Source organism: Lolium rigidum, chromosome 5, assembly GCF_022539505.1.
Source record: "Lolium rigidum isolate FL_2022 chromosome 5, APGP_CSIRO_Lrig_0.1, whole genome shotgun sequence".
NCBI classification, from domain to species: Eukaryota; Viridiplantae; Streptophyta; class Magnoliopsida; order Poales; family Poaceae; genus Lolium; species Lolium rigidum.
The window spans coordinates 170,071,519-170,084,300 of NC_061512.1; the positions used below are offsets into that span (position 1 = coordinate 170,071,519).

The 12,782-nt window shown below is 45.4% G+C and overlaps 1 protein-coding gene across 1 annotated transcript; it reads left to right on the top strand.

Annotated features, from left to right (window-relative positions):
- The first annotated feature begins 3,731 nt into the window (after positions 1 to 3,731).
- On the top strand, positions 3,732 to 5,614 carry LOC124655335 (transcription factor WRKY19-like). Its single transcript, XM_047194249.1, has 3 exons — positions 3,732 to 4,180; positions 4,290 to 4,418; positions 4,752 to 5,614. Exons 1-3 carry the CDS (start codon positions 3,873 to 3,875, stop codon positions 5,320 to 5,322), a joined length of 1,008 nt encoding a protein of 335 aa, XP_047050205.1. The 5' UTR covers positions 3,732 to 3,872; the 3' UTR covers positions 5,323 to 5,614.
- Positions 5,615 to 12,782: the final 7,168 nt, after the last annotated feature.

Genomic DNA, 12,782 nt, shown 5'->3' on the forward strand with positions numbered 1-12,782 from the left:
GTGACAGTGTGGAACAAACCTAAAAGGGCACGCGTGCAGTCTCAAGATGATATCACAACCTAAAAGGGTGCATGGTGCGCCCAAAGCGCATACGCGGGAAAGCGATGGTTCGAACCATGCATCGCATCTATACATTGTTCCCAGTATGAACAAGACAACACCACGTCACATGCCTTGATTCAGGTGTGTCAAGGGGCATATGCATATGTGTGGTTAATGTCAAGGCTTTTTTACAAGGCCTCATATTTTGTTTCGAAAATCTGGACAAGAATTTTTATTACTGGGTGGAATATTAGTGCTTACCAATTCAAATATGATACTGTATATGATATCGTTCTTCCAGCTTTTAGAAGAAGTCTTAAATAAACTGGATTATTCCTGATTTAGATTTTTTCGATAATGTGATAGCGAAAAAAAGTGCCAACTCGCTAAGTGCGGTGTGTTTTTTCATCATACGACCCGAGCACAATATTTTTCTTTGTAAAATATTATTCGTCGTAAAAGAGATACTATCAATATGGCTATGGAGTCTTCTCCGCCGAATATAACGTTTATGACAGATCTAATCAGTCCTAGGCTAGCATCTTGGAATGCTCTAGTTCAGCGCTTGGATAATATCCAATTAACGCAATGGAATAATGAATTTCGATGGAATATGCATGAGAGTGGTAATTTTTCTATTGATTCCATGTACAAAGCTTTGATCCAACCAACGATGTTGGTTGATAATAATAAAAAGATCTAGAGATGAAGATACCTCTAATGACCAAAACAATTAGGTCTTCGTCGAGGTGTGATTCTCATCAAAGATAACTTGGCTAAAAGGAATTGGCACTATAGTATACAAATATTTTTCTATTATCACAATGAGACAATCAAACAAAAAATTTCCGATGTCTTGCTAGATCTGTATATTCATCCAACTAGCATTGTATCCTCCACGTAGGGTAGCCAACATTTTTGGAAATTTGTTGCATGACATTGATCATAGGTTTAGTTGGTCGGTTTAGCTATGTGGAAATGATTATATCTTCAATGGTAAAAGTGCTTCTCTTATGCAGGTTATCTACCGATGCATCAGTACATTTTGTTCGGGATCAACTCTTCAGTGGGAGGAGAATTTCGACTTGTTTACAGGGGTCTATACACGGTTAGAGGCTACATCGAGGGATACTTTTTCTCAACATGGGTGGAAGGCTAGCCGCATAGTCTCCAGATAGGACCACCACCATAGGCGTTTTGTAATTCCCTCAATAATGATATGCAATTCTCCTTTTACATCTTTCTAGCGGTTGGGCTGATTTGCGGCTGTGTACATCCTAGTTATCCAGAGGCCGCCTGTAATAGTTAAACCTTTTAAGTAATAAATCCTGCTTTATCAAAAAAATAATCTAGACAAGAATTCGGCCCTTGCCATTTAGGAGTGTCCAAAGAGTAGAAAATTTGGTCGTCACCTTCTTTTTGATCCGAAGTGCCTCTCGAGGAAAGATCTCATGGACAAAAATTTAACAAAAAAATCTATGCAAATACGTTTCCCAATATAACAATTTATTTTCCTGGCATGCTGAAGTTGGCCCAGACTTAAAAATCGCTGTCCAAGGATCCAAGCTGAATCAGCCCTTTGCTAGTACTCCATTTGGTCCAACCCGATTGGGCATGGTATTGGCCAATCAAATCATTCACTACCAAGCTCACCACCGGTCAGTATGTAGTTGTTCCTGCTCACCTTAAGAGCAATTCCAATAGTATAGCCAACTGTTGGCTATAACAAGATGTCATATCATTTGTAGTCATCATATAGCTAACATGTATAATAGTTGGCTATAAGAATGTAGTACTTTACTAATAGAGCTCTGCTATACACACGACAACTTCTGTCCGATACCCGTACGATCTTTTGATAGCAGCGAGCTTTGCTTCACGCGGTTGGACTCTGCCTGCTCTTTCTTATACGGAGTACCTAGTACTAAAATTCAAGCCCACCTAAATACTTCGCTATCATCCTCCGGCTAAATAAATGGCATCCGTGTGCTATAAGGGCATCTTCAGCCGCGCAACGCAAACGGATGCTGAGCGATCGTTTGCGTCCGGGTCGAAAATACGTCCGGTACCATCTTCAGTGGGGCGACGCAAAGTGATCGGGTCGTCCGCGGCGACGCAAACCTGACCCAAATATGCGTCTCGGATGCGTCTCTGCGGACGTTGCGCGGACGCGCAAAGTATCCGCTCGCTGGCGGACGTTTCATCTGGCCCACCTGGTAGTGACCTAGCGTCGATGCGTCTTCTCTGCCAGTACTGGCGCCGAGGCGTCGCTTCAGCAGTCTGCGGCCGCGTAAGTGGCGATGCCTCGCGTGGCGCGCGAGCGTCGCCTACCTCTGCGCACGAAGTAATGGCGATGTCACGCGTGTCGCGGTCGTCGCCCTGCCTCCGATATATATAAACAGGGGCGCGAGCATCTCATCTCCTTCCCACAAAACCCTAGCCGCCGCACAACCTCCACCGTAGCGCCGCTGCCGCTCAGCCTCCACCGGAGCCAGCATGAGCAGCGCCGCCCGGCGCAAATGGACGCTCGCGACCACTTTTGGGCGTCCGAAATGCGTCACCCCGTTGGAGATGCCCTAACCTTCCTTGCGCTAAAAAGGTTCCACGATGGTGGCGAGGTCGGTCGGCCCTGGTTATGGCTCAACATACTATGGGTGGTGACCCTGTTCTACGATGGTGGCAAGGTCTGTCGGCTCAGGCAGATGCGCTCAGGCAGATGCAGCCATGGGTTGTTGTTGCTTGCATGTCGAGGGGGCGATCTCTCGGATTCGGCGCAATTGTCGTGGTTTAGGGGCAGATGTTTATGTGCAACTTGGCTTATGATCTTCTTTTTGTGCTTTGACATGGGGACGGCAGCCTCAGAAGGTGGGGACGACGGCCTCGGAAGGTGGTGACGGCGGACTATGCAGGGCGCGACAACTAGGTAGAGGCTGGGTTCACAGTCGACCATGTTTGCTACGTCGACATCTTCCTCCATAGCACGACCCCCTCCGTCGGGCGACTCCGTCCTCCGCATCGACCCCGCCCATCGTGGACTAGCCGACTCACCTTTCGCTGACTCGCCACGCTCCGTCACGCTCGTGGAGTCACGTGTCACGGACTTGCCATGCTGGCGGACTCGCCTTCCGTTGACTCGCTACGCTCGGGGACTCACCCGTTGCGGTGTATACATGCTACCGACTAATGCCGCGCAACTCTACTGCGTCGACTTTTACTAATTAATTGGACAATTTTGCTTCTTAATCAATGGAAAGGTAGACCTTTTGTCTCGTTAAAAAAAAGTGGGCTGGAGCTTGAGTCGTGGGACAGGGCACTCGGCAGAGGGTTTATTAGGCCGATGGTACGGTTAGTTCCACCAAGAAAAAGAATAAGTAGCGCTGTGGGAAACTATCGGACACAGATCGTATGGTTTTTATCGTGTGTGAAGCAATTCCATTACTAATATATGGCCCACCTTTCACTCTCACAAGGTGCCTAGGAGCACGTGCAAGAGCTGGCTATTGCATAGTAGTACACCTCCCTTCTCTCTCCTCTTCTCTCTCCTCCAACTCATCTAAAATATATTATTTAATGTCTTATAGTCAGCTGACTGGACTCTATTGTACTTGCTCTAACCCAGTGAGACGCGGTTCCGTTCCCCATTATATACGACCTCGTTCTCCCTTCTCTGCCTCCCCACTCATCACCATCTCACCTCAGCTCCGATAGCATCTCCATTCTCCAGTTTTGCCTCTCCACGCAGCCCTCCGATCTCCATTCCAACCTTTCTCGCATGCCCTGAGAAATCAGAGAGGAATCTCCAAGCAAAGCAAAATTTCAGAGCACAAGAGATGGAGAAGATGGTGAACGGCAATGGAGGAGGCAGCCGCCTGGTGGTGACCGAGCTGAGCCACATCAAGGAGCTGGTGAAGCAGCTCGAGGTGCACCTGGGAGGCTCTCCCGACCTGTGCAAGGACCTGGCCGCGCAGATCTTCACCGTCACCGAGAAGTCCATCAGCATGATCAGGTCTGGGAACTTCGACTTCGACGGCCGGAAGAGCTCCGCCAACGGCGCCGGCCTCCACTCGCCGCCGCTCTCGGCCACGCCTAGCCCCCTCAGCGGCGTCTCCGACATGCCTTTCAAGACGAACAAGAAGAGGTGAGTGGATACTGTTTAAGCTTGTGGTGACCTCATGATTCACGAATCAGTCTAATTTTGAACCTTTTTCCATAGATTATTAAGTGGTTGTTTGATCTTGGATTTGCAGGAAGACGGACAAAGGGAGGCGTCAGGTTCGAGTGAGCTCGGCGGGCGAAGGAGCGGATGCCCCAGAGGACGACGGCTTCAGCTGGAGGAAGTACGGACAGAAGGACATCCTTGGAGCCCACCATCCAAGGTTTGTTTTCGCACATTTCTGCAAAAGTTTATCTTTTACCAGAGCCTAATCCGCACATGTTTTCGGAAGTGGCAATGATATCATCTGCGCGCTTTACTTTGCTCTCTGTGAGATGATGGGGATCTCTCTTTTTTGGATTTGATATCTGTTGCTTCTGATTGGACATGTTCCAAAAGGATCTGTTCCTATTGGATAGTTGATGCTACTTTGTGCTAAACTCTTTTGTGACATCAGAATCATAAAATTTTCTGAAAATGGGAAAACTTCAGAGTTCATAACTGGACATTCCGTTGTTTCTATGCCGTGCCTGATCTCGATCGTACAACATTGCAGGGCATACTACCGTTGCACGCACCAAAAAACCCAGGGATGCACGGCGACGAAGCAGGTGCAGCGCGTCGACGAGGATCCGACGCTCTACGACGTGATCTACAACGGCGATCACACCTGCGTTCACAAGGCCACGGCGGCGGCGACGGCCAAGGCGCAGCCGGAGGACAAGAGTAGCCTTCTGCAGAGCCTGAGCTCCAGCCTGAAGGTGGAGACCGAGGGGCTCACGCCGAGGGCTCAGCAGGGCTGGGGCGCCACCACGCCCTTCAGTTTCTCCTCGCCGGCGGTGAGCGGCCTGACGCCGTCGACGCCGGAAAACAGCTTCTGGCAGGGCGTGTCAGCGCCCACGTCCCTCGAACCCTCGCCGGCGACCTCGGGCTCGAACTATCTCTCCATGAGGGCGCAGTGTGAGCTTGACACGATGGTGTCCGCGCTCACGACAGCCACGAGCATGCCGCCGCCCGCCATGCCCACCCTGGAGGATACAACCTTCTCGCTGGACGGAATCGATGCCGATTTCGACATTTCCGATGTCGATTTCGACATTTCTTGCTTTTTCGCAACTGATTGTTGAGAAGAGGAGAGAACGAAAAAGGAAAACGAATTTTTTTTAGTAGAGATTAGAGACGCAGCTTCAGGTGACCACCCTCTGAACTCTGGCGTTTGTCCAGAGGCAGAGGAGGGAAGAACACTAGAGTTCTTCCTCTGTGCAGGTGTAAGATTTAGGAGATAAAATTAGTGCCTCCTCCTTCGTCCTGTTTTTTTTTATTTTTTTTCTCTTATCTTTTTGCCACCAGGGTGTTGCATTGTATTATTGAATTTGTTGTCAAGAAAAATAAGATCCTGTGATCCATGTTTACAGCCCATTATCTCTCTGGAACCAGAAGTCTTATAGTCTTGTCTTGGACAATCTTGTAGATAAACCTGACCAAATATCAAAATAGTATCTGCTATTTGTGGTGTCCACCAACATTAGTTCATGGACTGTGATCCAAATGAAAGTTTAGGCGTGTCCCCTTATGCCCAACCGTGTGAAATTCGAAGGAAACTCATCAAACAAGACCAGGGGTAAACTTGACTGATCAAAGGCTTTCTTTCAAACCGGTACAGAGTGGAACTTTCATTGTCATGTTAGGAATCAGTATGGAAGTTGGCATAGTTTCGTTGTCTGATCTGAGAAAATTCCATAAATCTAAAAAAGAAAAACTTGTTGAAGAGATAAATCTAGGACAACACTCCGGGCACATAATTAGTCCAAACATAGGTTTATGTGTGGCAGATGTGGTTCCTATCGATCGAGCTTATCCCGGTTTCTTCTCCCTGGTAGGCCTTCATGATCTTCTAGAGCTTTGTGTGTTCTTTCCTCTCAAAAGAGTGTAGCATGTAAGCTAGCTAGCCAGGGGTTGATCTATCATGTGTCAAGGATTATAGTACTACTATGACATTAGAGCATCTCCAGTCACGTCCCCCAAACCATCCCCAAACGGCGCCGGATTGAGCGTTTGGGGGACGTGTTTCGTTCGTGTCGCGTTTGGGGGACGTCGCTCCCCAGCCGCGTCCCCCAAACGGAGCCCCCAAATATTAAAATACTCTTTCTTGTTTTCTTGCATTTTTATTTCAATAAAGAAAAAATATTTCACAAACTAATACAAAATTAGTGCCTCCTCCTTCGTCCTATTTTTTTTTATTTTTTTTCTCTTATCTTTTTGCCACCAGGGTGTTGCATTGTATTATTGAATTTGTTGTCAAGAAAAATAAGATCCTGTGATCCATGTTTACAGCCCATTATCTCTCTGGAACCAGAAGTCTTATAGTCTTGTCTTGGACAATCTTGTAGATAAACCTGACCAAATATCAAAATAGTATCTACTATTTGTGGTGTCCACCAACATGAGTTCATGGACTGTGATCCAAATGAAAGTTTAGGCGTGTCCCCTTATGCCCAACCGTGTGAAATTCGAAGGCAACTCATCAGACAAGACTAGGGGTAAACTTGACTGAGCAAAGGCTTTCTTTCAAACCGGTACAGAGTGGAACTTTCATTGTCATGTTAGGAATCAGTATGGAAGTTGGCATAGTTTCGTTGTCTGATATGAGAAAGTTCCATAAATCTAAGAAAACGTATCTCCTTGACGAGATAAATCTAGGAAAACATTCCGGGCACGTAAATAATCCAAACACTAATTTATGTGTGGCACCACTAGTAGAAAACATGTCTTTTGTTCAGCACCCCTGGGAGATTTAGTCCCGGTTTAAAAATGAACCGGGATTAATGGGGGACACTGGTCCTGGTTCATCGTGGAAACCTTTTAGTTCCGGTTCGTTTGTACCCTTTAGTTCCTGTTCGTAATACCAACCAGGAATAAAGGGGTTGCCTCTGGGCAAAAGCCTTTAGTCCCGATTCGCATTACCAACTGGAACTAAAGGTCTACAATTTAGTCCCGGTTCGTATTATCAACCGGGACTAAAGAGTTTTTGGATTTTTTTGGCTCCCCACGCATCACCACACACCCCCTCCCTCAGGATCACCTTTTTTAGCTCTGTAAAATATAAAAGAAAATGATAGAAAATTCAGAAAAATAAAATCTTTTGAGATTCCTGTATATTACGCAACCTACTATTAGAAAAAATTGACAAATTTGAATTTTTACTATTTTGCATAAAAAGTTTAGAAAAAGGTAAAATGGCATTAACTTTTGCATACGACGTCAGAATAAAAACGTATAATATATTAAAATGATTGTGGGAAAAAGTTACATCCGAATTTATCCGGGTTTACCCGGTTATCCAATTTTTAGATTCTCAAAATTCCAAATGAAAATGAAATCAGGAAGATTTTAGTTTTTGCTAGAAATTTAGGAATTTATATTTTTTAAAAATTTAAATTAATAATTGCATCATGCATAAAGATTACTATTACTTAACCATAAAGTTAGCAAAAAAAAGTATTAAAAAATTTAAAATTTAAAAGCAATTGTAATACAAATTTTAAAAAGTTAATATTTTAAAAAATTATAATAGAATTATCACAACATGTTATTACATCATTAGTTTTGGTTATTAAAATAACTATTTGGAATTCGAACAATAAATAAGTGTGACATCGACCAACATGTTAATAGGATTGATATGATACTATTATCACAACATGCGCGCTAAGCACTTGGAAGCGGGACGGGAAAGGAAATTGGAAGTTAAGCGTGCTAGTGCTGAAGTAGTGGGAGGATGGGTGACCGAGCGGGAAGTTTAACCACGGGTAAGTAATTTGACTAGAGATTAAGTGTAGTTAGAGACCTAACTTGTCAAATAACTGAAATACTAGAAATTCTGAAAAATAGAAAAAAATAGGAAGCGAAAAATAATTAGAAAAATAAAAATGGATAAAAAAATTTAACGAAATAGCCTTTAGTCTCGGTTGGTATTACAAACCGGGACTAAAGGTTATTTGCCTCGACGCACGCCAGCAGCCCACGTAGCAGGACCATTAGTCCCAGTTTGTTTTACAATCGGGACTAAAGGCCCTTATCAACCGAGACTGTTGGCCATTTTTCTACTAGTGCACATGCGGTTCCTATCGAGCTTATCCCCTAGTAGTAGGATGATGGGTGACTGAGGGGTAAGTTTGACCACGGTAAGTAATTTAACTATAGATTAAGTGTAGTTAGAGACTTGTCAAATAACTGAAACACTAGAAATTCTGAAAAATAGAAAAAAAGAGGGAGTGAAAAATAATTAGAAAAATAAAAATGGATTAAAAAAATTAACGAAATAGCCTTTAGTCCCGGTTGGTGTTACAAACCGGGACTAAAGGTCATTTTCCTCGACGCACGCCAGCAGCCCACGTGGCGGGACCTTTAATCCCAGTGTGTGTTACAACCGGGACTAAAGGGGAGGGCCATCCGGGACTAAAGACCCTTATCAGCCGAGACTGTAGGCCCTTTTTCTACTAGTGAGCATGCGATTCCTATCGAGCTTATTCCCTTGTAGGCCCTCGCCATCTTCTACCTCTCATGAACATGTGTGTTAGAACTTTGTGTTACTCTTTCCTCTCAAAATAGTGTCGCATGTAAGCAAGCTAGCCAGGGGTAACCCTGGGGCCGCAGCCACGCACCTCCCCTGCCGCTTAAGACCGTAGGTCAAAGGTCGCACGACCGACGATGGTGGCAAGCTCTCATCACCTCATGCGAAGCGGGGGACACCTCCTTCTGGCATAGCGGCTCCGACCGGAGCCTCACGACGGCCCTGGACGGCGTGACTCTTTCGACGGAGATGGATGTCGGGGCAGCAAGCTCGAACTTCCAGGAGACTTCGGTGGTCGCTGTGGCAGTGAGGGTGGCACATCGGTTGGTTCGGTCCAACTCCTCATCTTAGGATGGTGCGGGTGGTGGCGGCGATGCCTGCTGAGATATGCGGCCCACCGTTGGGCGCCGAGAGCCGACATGGGGGCCGGTCGATCTGCCTAATAAAGGAGGCAGTCCTCGGGTTCTTCTCGCGCCAAGATGGTATTATGCTTGATGTAGGATCTTATTTATCTGTCCGTTGACGAGTTCCGGAAGGCTGCGCCGGAGATCTTCGTTGGGCTCTTGTTGCATATAGATTACTGGATCGGATGAGATTCAGTTGTGTGTACCCCTTTTTCAGCCCATGTAACTTTGGTAGGGCGTGATACGAAGCTTTGTTCCCTACTGAAATTATGGGACATGTTGGTTTTTCAATTTTCATGGTGAAGACAATGGTACAGAATATCATGGCCGCTGAGGTCTAGTTTCTAGTAATGTTGGAGCGAGTCTTCAAGGTGATGATGACTTTGCTTGGTGGTATCGGCAAATGGGGGTGATATCACATGAGGAGTACATAGTCTTATCATTCAGGGTGAAAACCTAAAGTGAGAACTTAATTGGTTATGTCTAATAATAGCCTTGTCGAAGGCATTGTTTTGAGAGCGTGAACTTTCTGCGGGGTGAAAACCTAACATCTATGATAGGGGCACAATGAGGCTTGAGTACTGCTTTCTGCTTCTAGTCATTTTTTTTGGAGAATTTGAATTTTGGGTATTGTCTTGTCGGTGATTTGTGCCGCATGTACAAAGAATTTATCACTATAGCGCGATCTTTTTTTCTTCTTCTTCTTTTTGTTGTAGGGTTGTATGCATATGTAATATTTTTAGGATATTCGTTGTTGCAGAAGCTTGGCAATTGATATATTTGTTATTCTAATTTATTATTTAATAAAAAAGCCAACCAGGGGTTGATCTCTCAAGTATCAAGGATTATGGTATATGACAGTAGGTTCTTCGAAGTTCTCTATGATACTCACTCTTACTACCTCCGATTCAAGGAATAAGGCGCCCTCGTTTTACGTGTTTTTTGTTTGACCAAGAATTACTTCAAATATATAAAGATTGTTTGTACGAAATTAGAATCATTAGAAAGTGCTTTTCAATACGAATCCAACGATGCTAATTACATATGATATAATCAAGATTGTGTTGCTCAATTTTTATGGTCAAAGTTCGTCTTGGAATACGCGTGCGCCTTATTCCTTGGGACGGAGGTAGTATAACTTAAAGCATCGTTGCAACGTAATTTATGTTTAGGCTCTCATGCTACTAGTAGTACGTACATGCATCGAGACTCCTCTGAAACATATGTAAACCAGGCGTGATGTCATCTAAAAGTAGCTATCTCCAGTTCTCCACAGTTATGGCAAGCAAAATTTCAAACTAGCGGATAACCAAATTGTGGTTGGATGGTTAGGAGGATAGTGACACCCCAGCCCATTAGAGTTCAAATCTCAGATTTAACACTTTGGTATCTCATTAAAGGTAGAATATTCTTTAGTGGGAGGCAACTTTGTGACTTCGTCAATCTCAAGATCCATCGGATGAAGTTTTTTTTAACGCAGTCTCTCAGCTGTACTCATAGAGGTAAGATGTGCGTGCTTCATAGCGGTGTTTGTATGTGCGTATACGTGAGCGTCCACGTCTATAATTTGTTTCGCAAAAAAAAATCAAACTATCATCAACTTTAACATCAAATATCGGGCAACCAAAAACGAAGCGCTATGGGTTTGACGTCACGGGCCCACCGAGCGCTGAGATCACCCTGACGCTAACGCGTAGAAAGGATTGAAGATTCATTCCATCTGGTCAGCTGCTTCCACGTTGCTTCGCCCAGAATTCTTTTTTTCAAATTGTTGAGTAACATATTGTATAGATATAAGTCCCCGTGTTTTCTCAGGGTTGTACCTGTAATTGTACATGTGTCCGCCTATATATATACGAGCAGCCGGCCCTATTGGTGCCGTGCAATCTCCAATACCTTCTCTACATGGTATCGTAGACCCTTCGGGTCCCGACCTAGCCGCCGCCCTCCTCCTCCTTAGGGCGCCGCCGCCCTCCCCAACCCTAGCCGCCGCCCTCCTCCTCTAGGCGCCGCCGGCCCTCCCCACCACCACCGCTTCCGCCATCCACCCTAGCCGCCGCCCCCTCCTCTCTAGGGCGCCGCCGGCCCTCCCCACTTCCAACCCTAGCCGCCGCCCTTCTCATCTAGGGCGCCGCCGGCCCTCCCCACCGCTTCCGCCATGGCTCCGTCAGCTTCTGTCCGAGCTATCTTGTCCAGTTGACAAGGCTACGGTGGTTTTCTGCGACAACGTGTCGGCTGTCTACCTCTCCGCCAACCCCGTTCATCATCGGCGCACCAAGCACATCGAGCTGGATATCCACTTTGTTCGTGAGCAAGTTGCCCTCGGTCGCGTTCGAGTTCTTCACGTACCGACGTCTCAGCAATTTGTCGATATCATGATGAAGGGACTGCCATCCACGACTTTTCCTGAGTTTCGCTCCAGTCTGTGTGTCGGTGCCGACCCTTCGACTGCGGGGGGATGTTGAGTAACATATTGTATAGATATAGGTCCCCGTGTTTTCTCAGGGTTGTACCTGTAATTGTACATGTGTCCGCCTATATATATACGAGCAGCCGGCCCTATTGGTGCTGTGCAATCTCCAATACCTTTCTCTACACAAATCACCACCAATTTTTAATCCCTCTAGAAACGGGCGCTTTCTTTCTTACCAGAGACGATAAGGTTTCTTTTCCCTATGAGCACAAGTTAAGCGCGCGTGCATCAGACAAATGATTGTACAATGTCATGTCAGAACAAAACTGAACTTTCTCGGGTCTGTTGAACATCTGTAGACAGATTTGACAAAATCATAAACCTTTGTCCTTAGACGTTAGTGACAGTGCTAATTTCTATTCTGCAGGAATCAACCTGCTACACGGACAGAGCACTTCAACCGCAGTAGCCTATTTTTTTTGATAAAGTGCGTAAGTTAATAACAACATCGTATTCTAATGACATAAAAGATGCACACAGTTAAAAAAAGAAATTACAAAAATATCCTGCTACAGAGATCCATAACTTAAAACAGCAACATTAGCACCACCAAGACAACACAAGAAGATCAGCTTCTCCATAAGCGACGGCTCTAAAAAGTAAACAGTGCACAAACACTGTCGTTGCCAGATCATAGATCTTAGGTTTTCACCCTGAAGAAAGTAATCACTCTCAAAATAATGCAATGCTTTCAACAAGAACATTGCGAAGCACAACCAATTAAGGCTAGACCTTGAATTTTCATCCTGAAAGATAAGACTCTAAACTTCTCCTGTGCAGTCGGCCTCACATACCAATCGTTGTTTCAAGTAACGAAGCACCAAGCCAATTCCACCTCACCACGAAGATCCGACCATCATAGCTATTCCACCGATCTCGGCTTGACGACCTTCTCCGCTAGCACCATGGAAAGAAATGAACTCCATGATATTAACAGCCAGCAGAACTTCGAAGCGCTCCCTCTGAAACCAAACGGCCAGATAAAAACATAGGTGTGCACGAACCAAAACCACCCAATCCAGCAATCTTCAGGCATTATTCGCACAATGAATTTCGCCGGCAAGGCCTTCCGGAACACGACAATCCACATAGACTGGTGGGAATAAGCATCCGACGGATCTTCAAACTTGGTGCAAG

Bases quoted from the DNA above. Each gene is read 5' to 3' on its own strand.
- LOC124655335 (XM_047194249.1), top strand. From the start codon at position 3,873: ATGGAGAAGATGGTGAACGGCAATGGAGGAGGCAGCCGCCTGGTGGTG. The intron at 4,181-4,289 runs GTGAGTGGATAC...TTGGATTTGCAG, and splicing joins TTCAAGACGAACAAGAAGAG to GAAGACGGACAAAGGGAGGC. The intron at 4,419-4,751 runs GTTTGTTTTCGC...ACAACATTGCAG, and splicing joins CTTGGAGCCCACCATCCAAG to GGCATACTACCGTTGCACGC.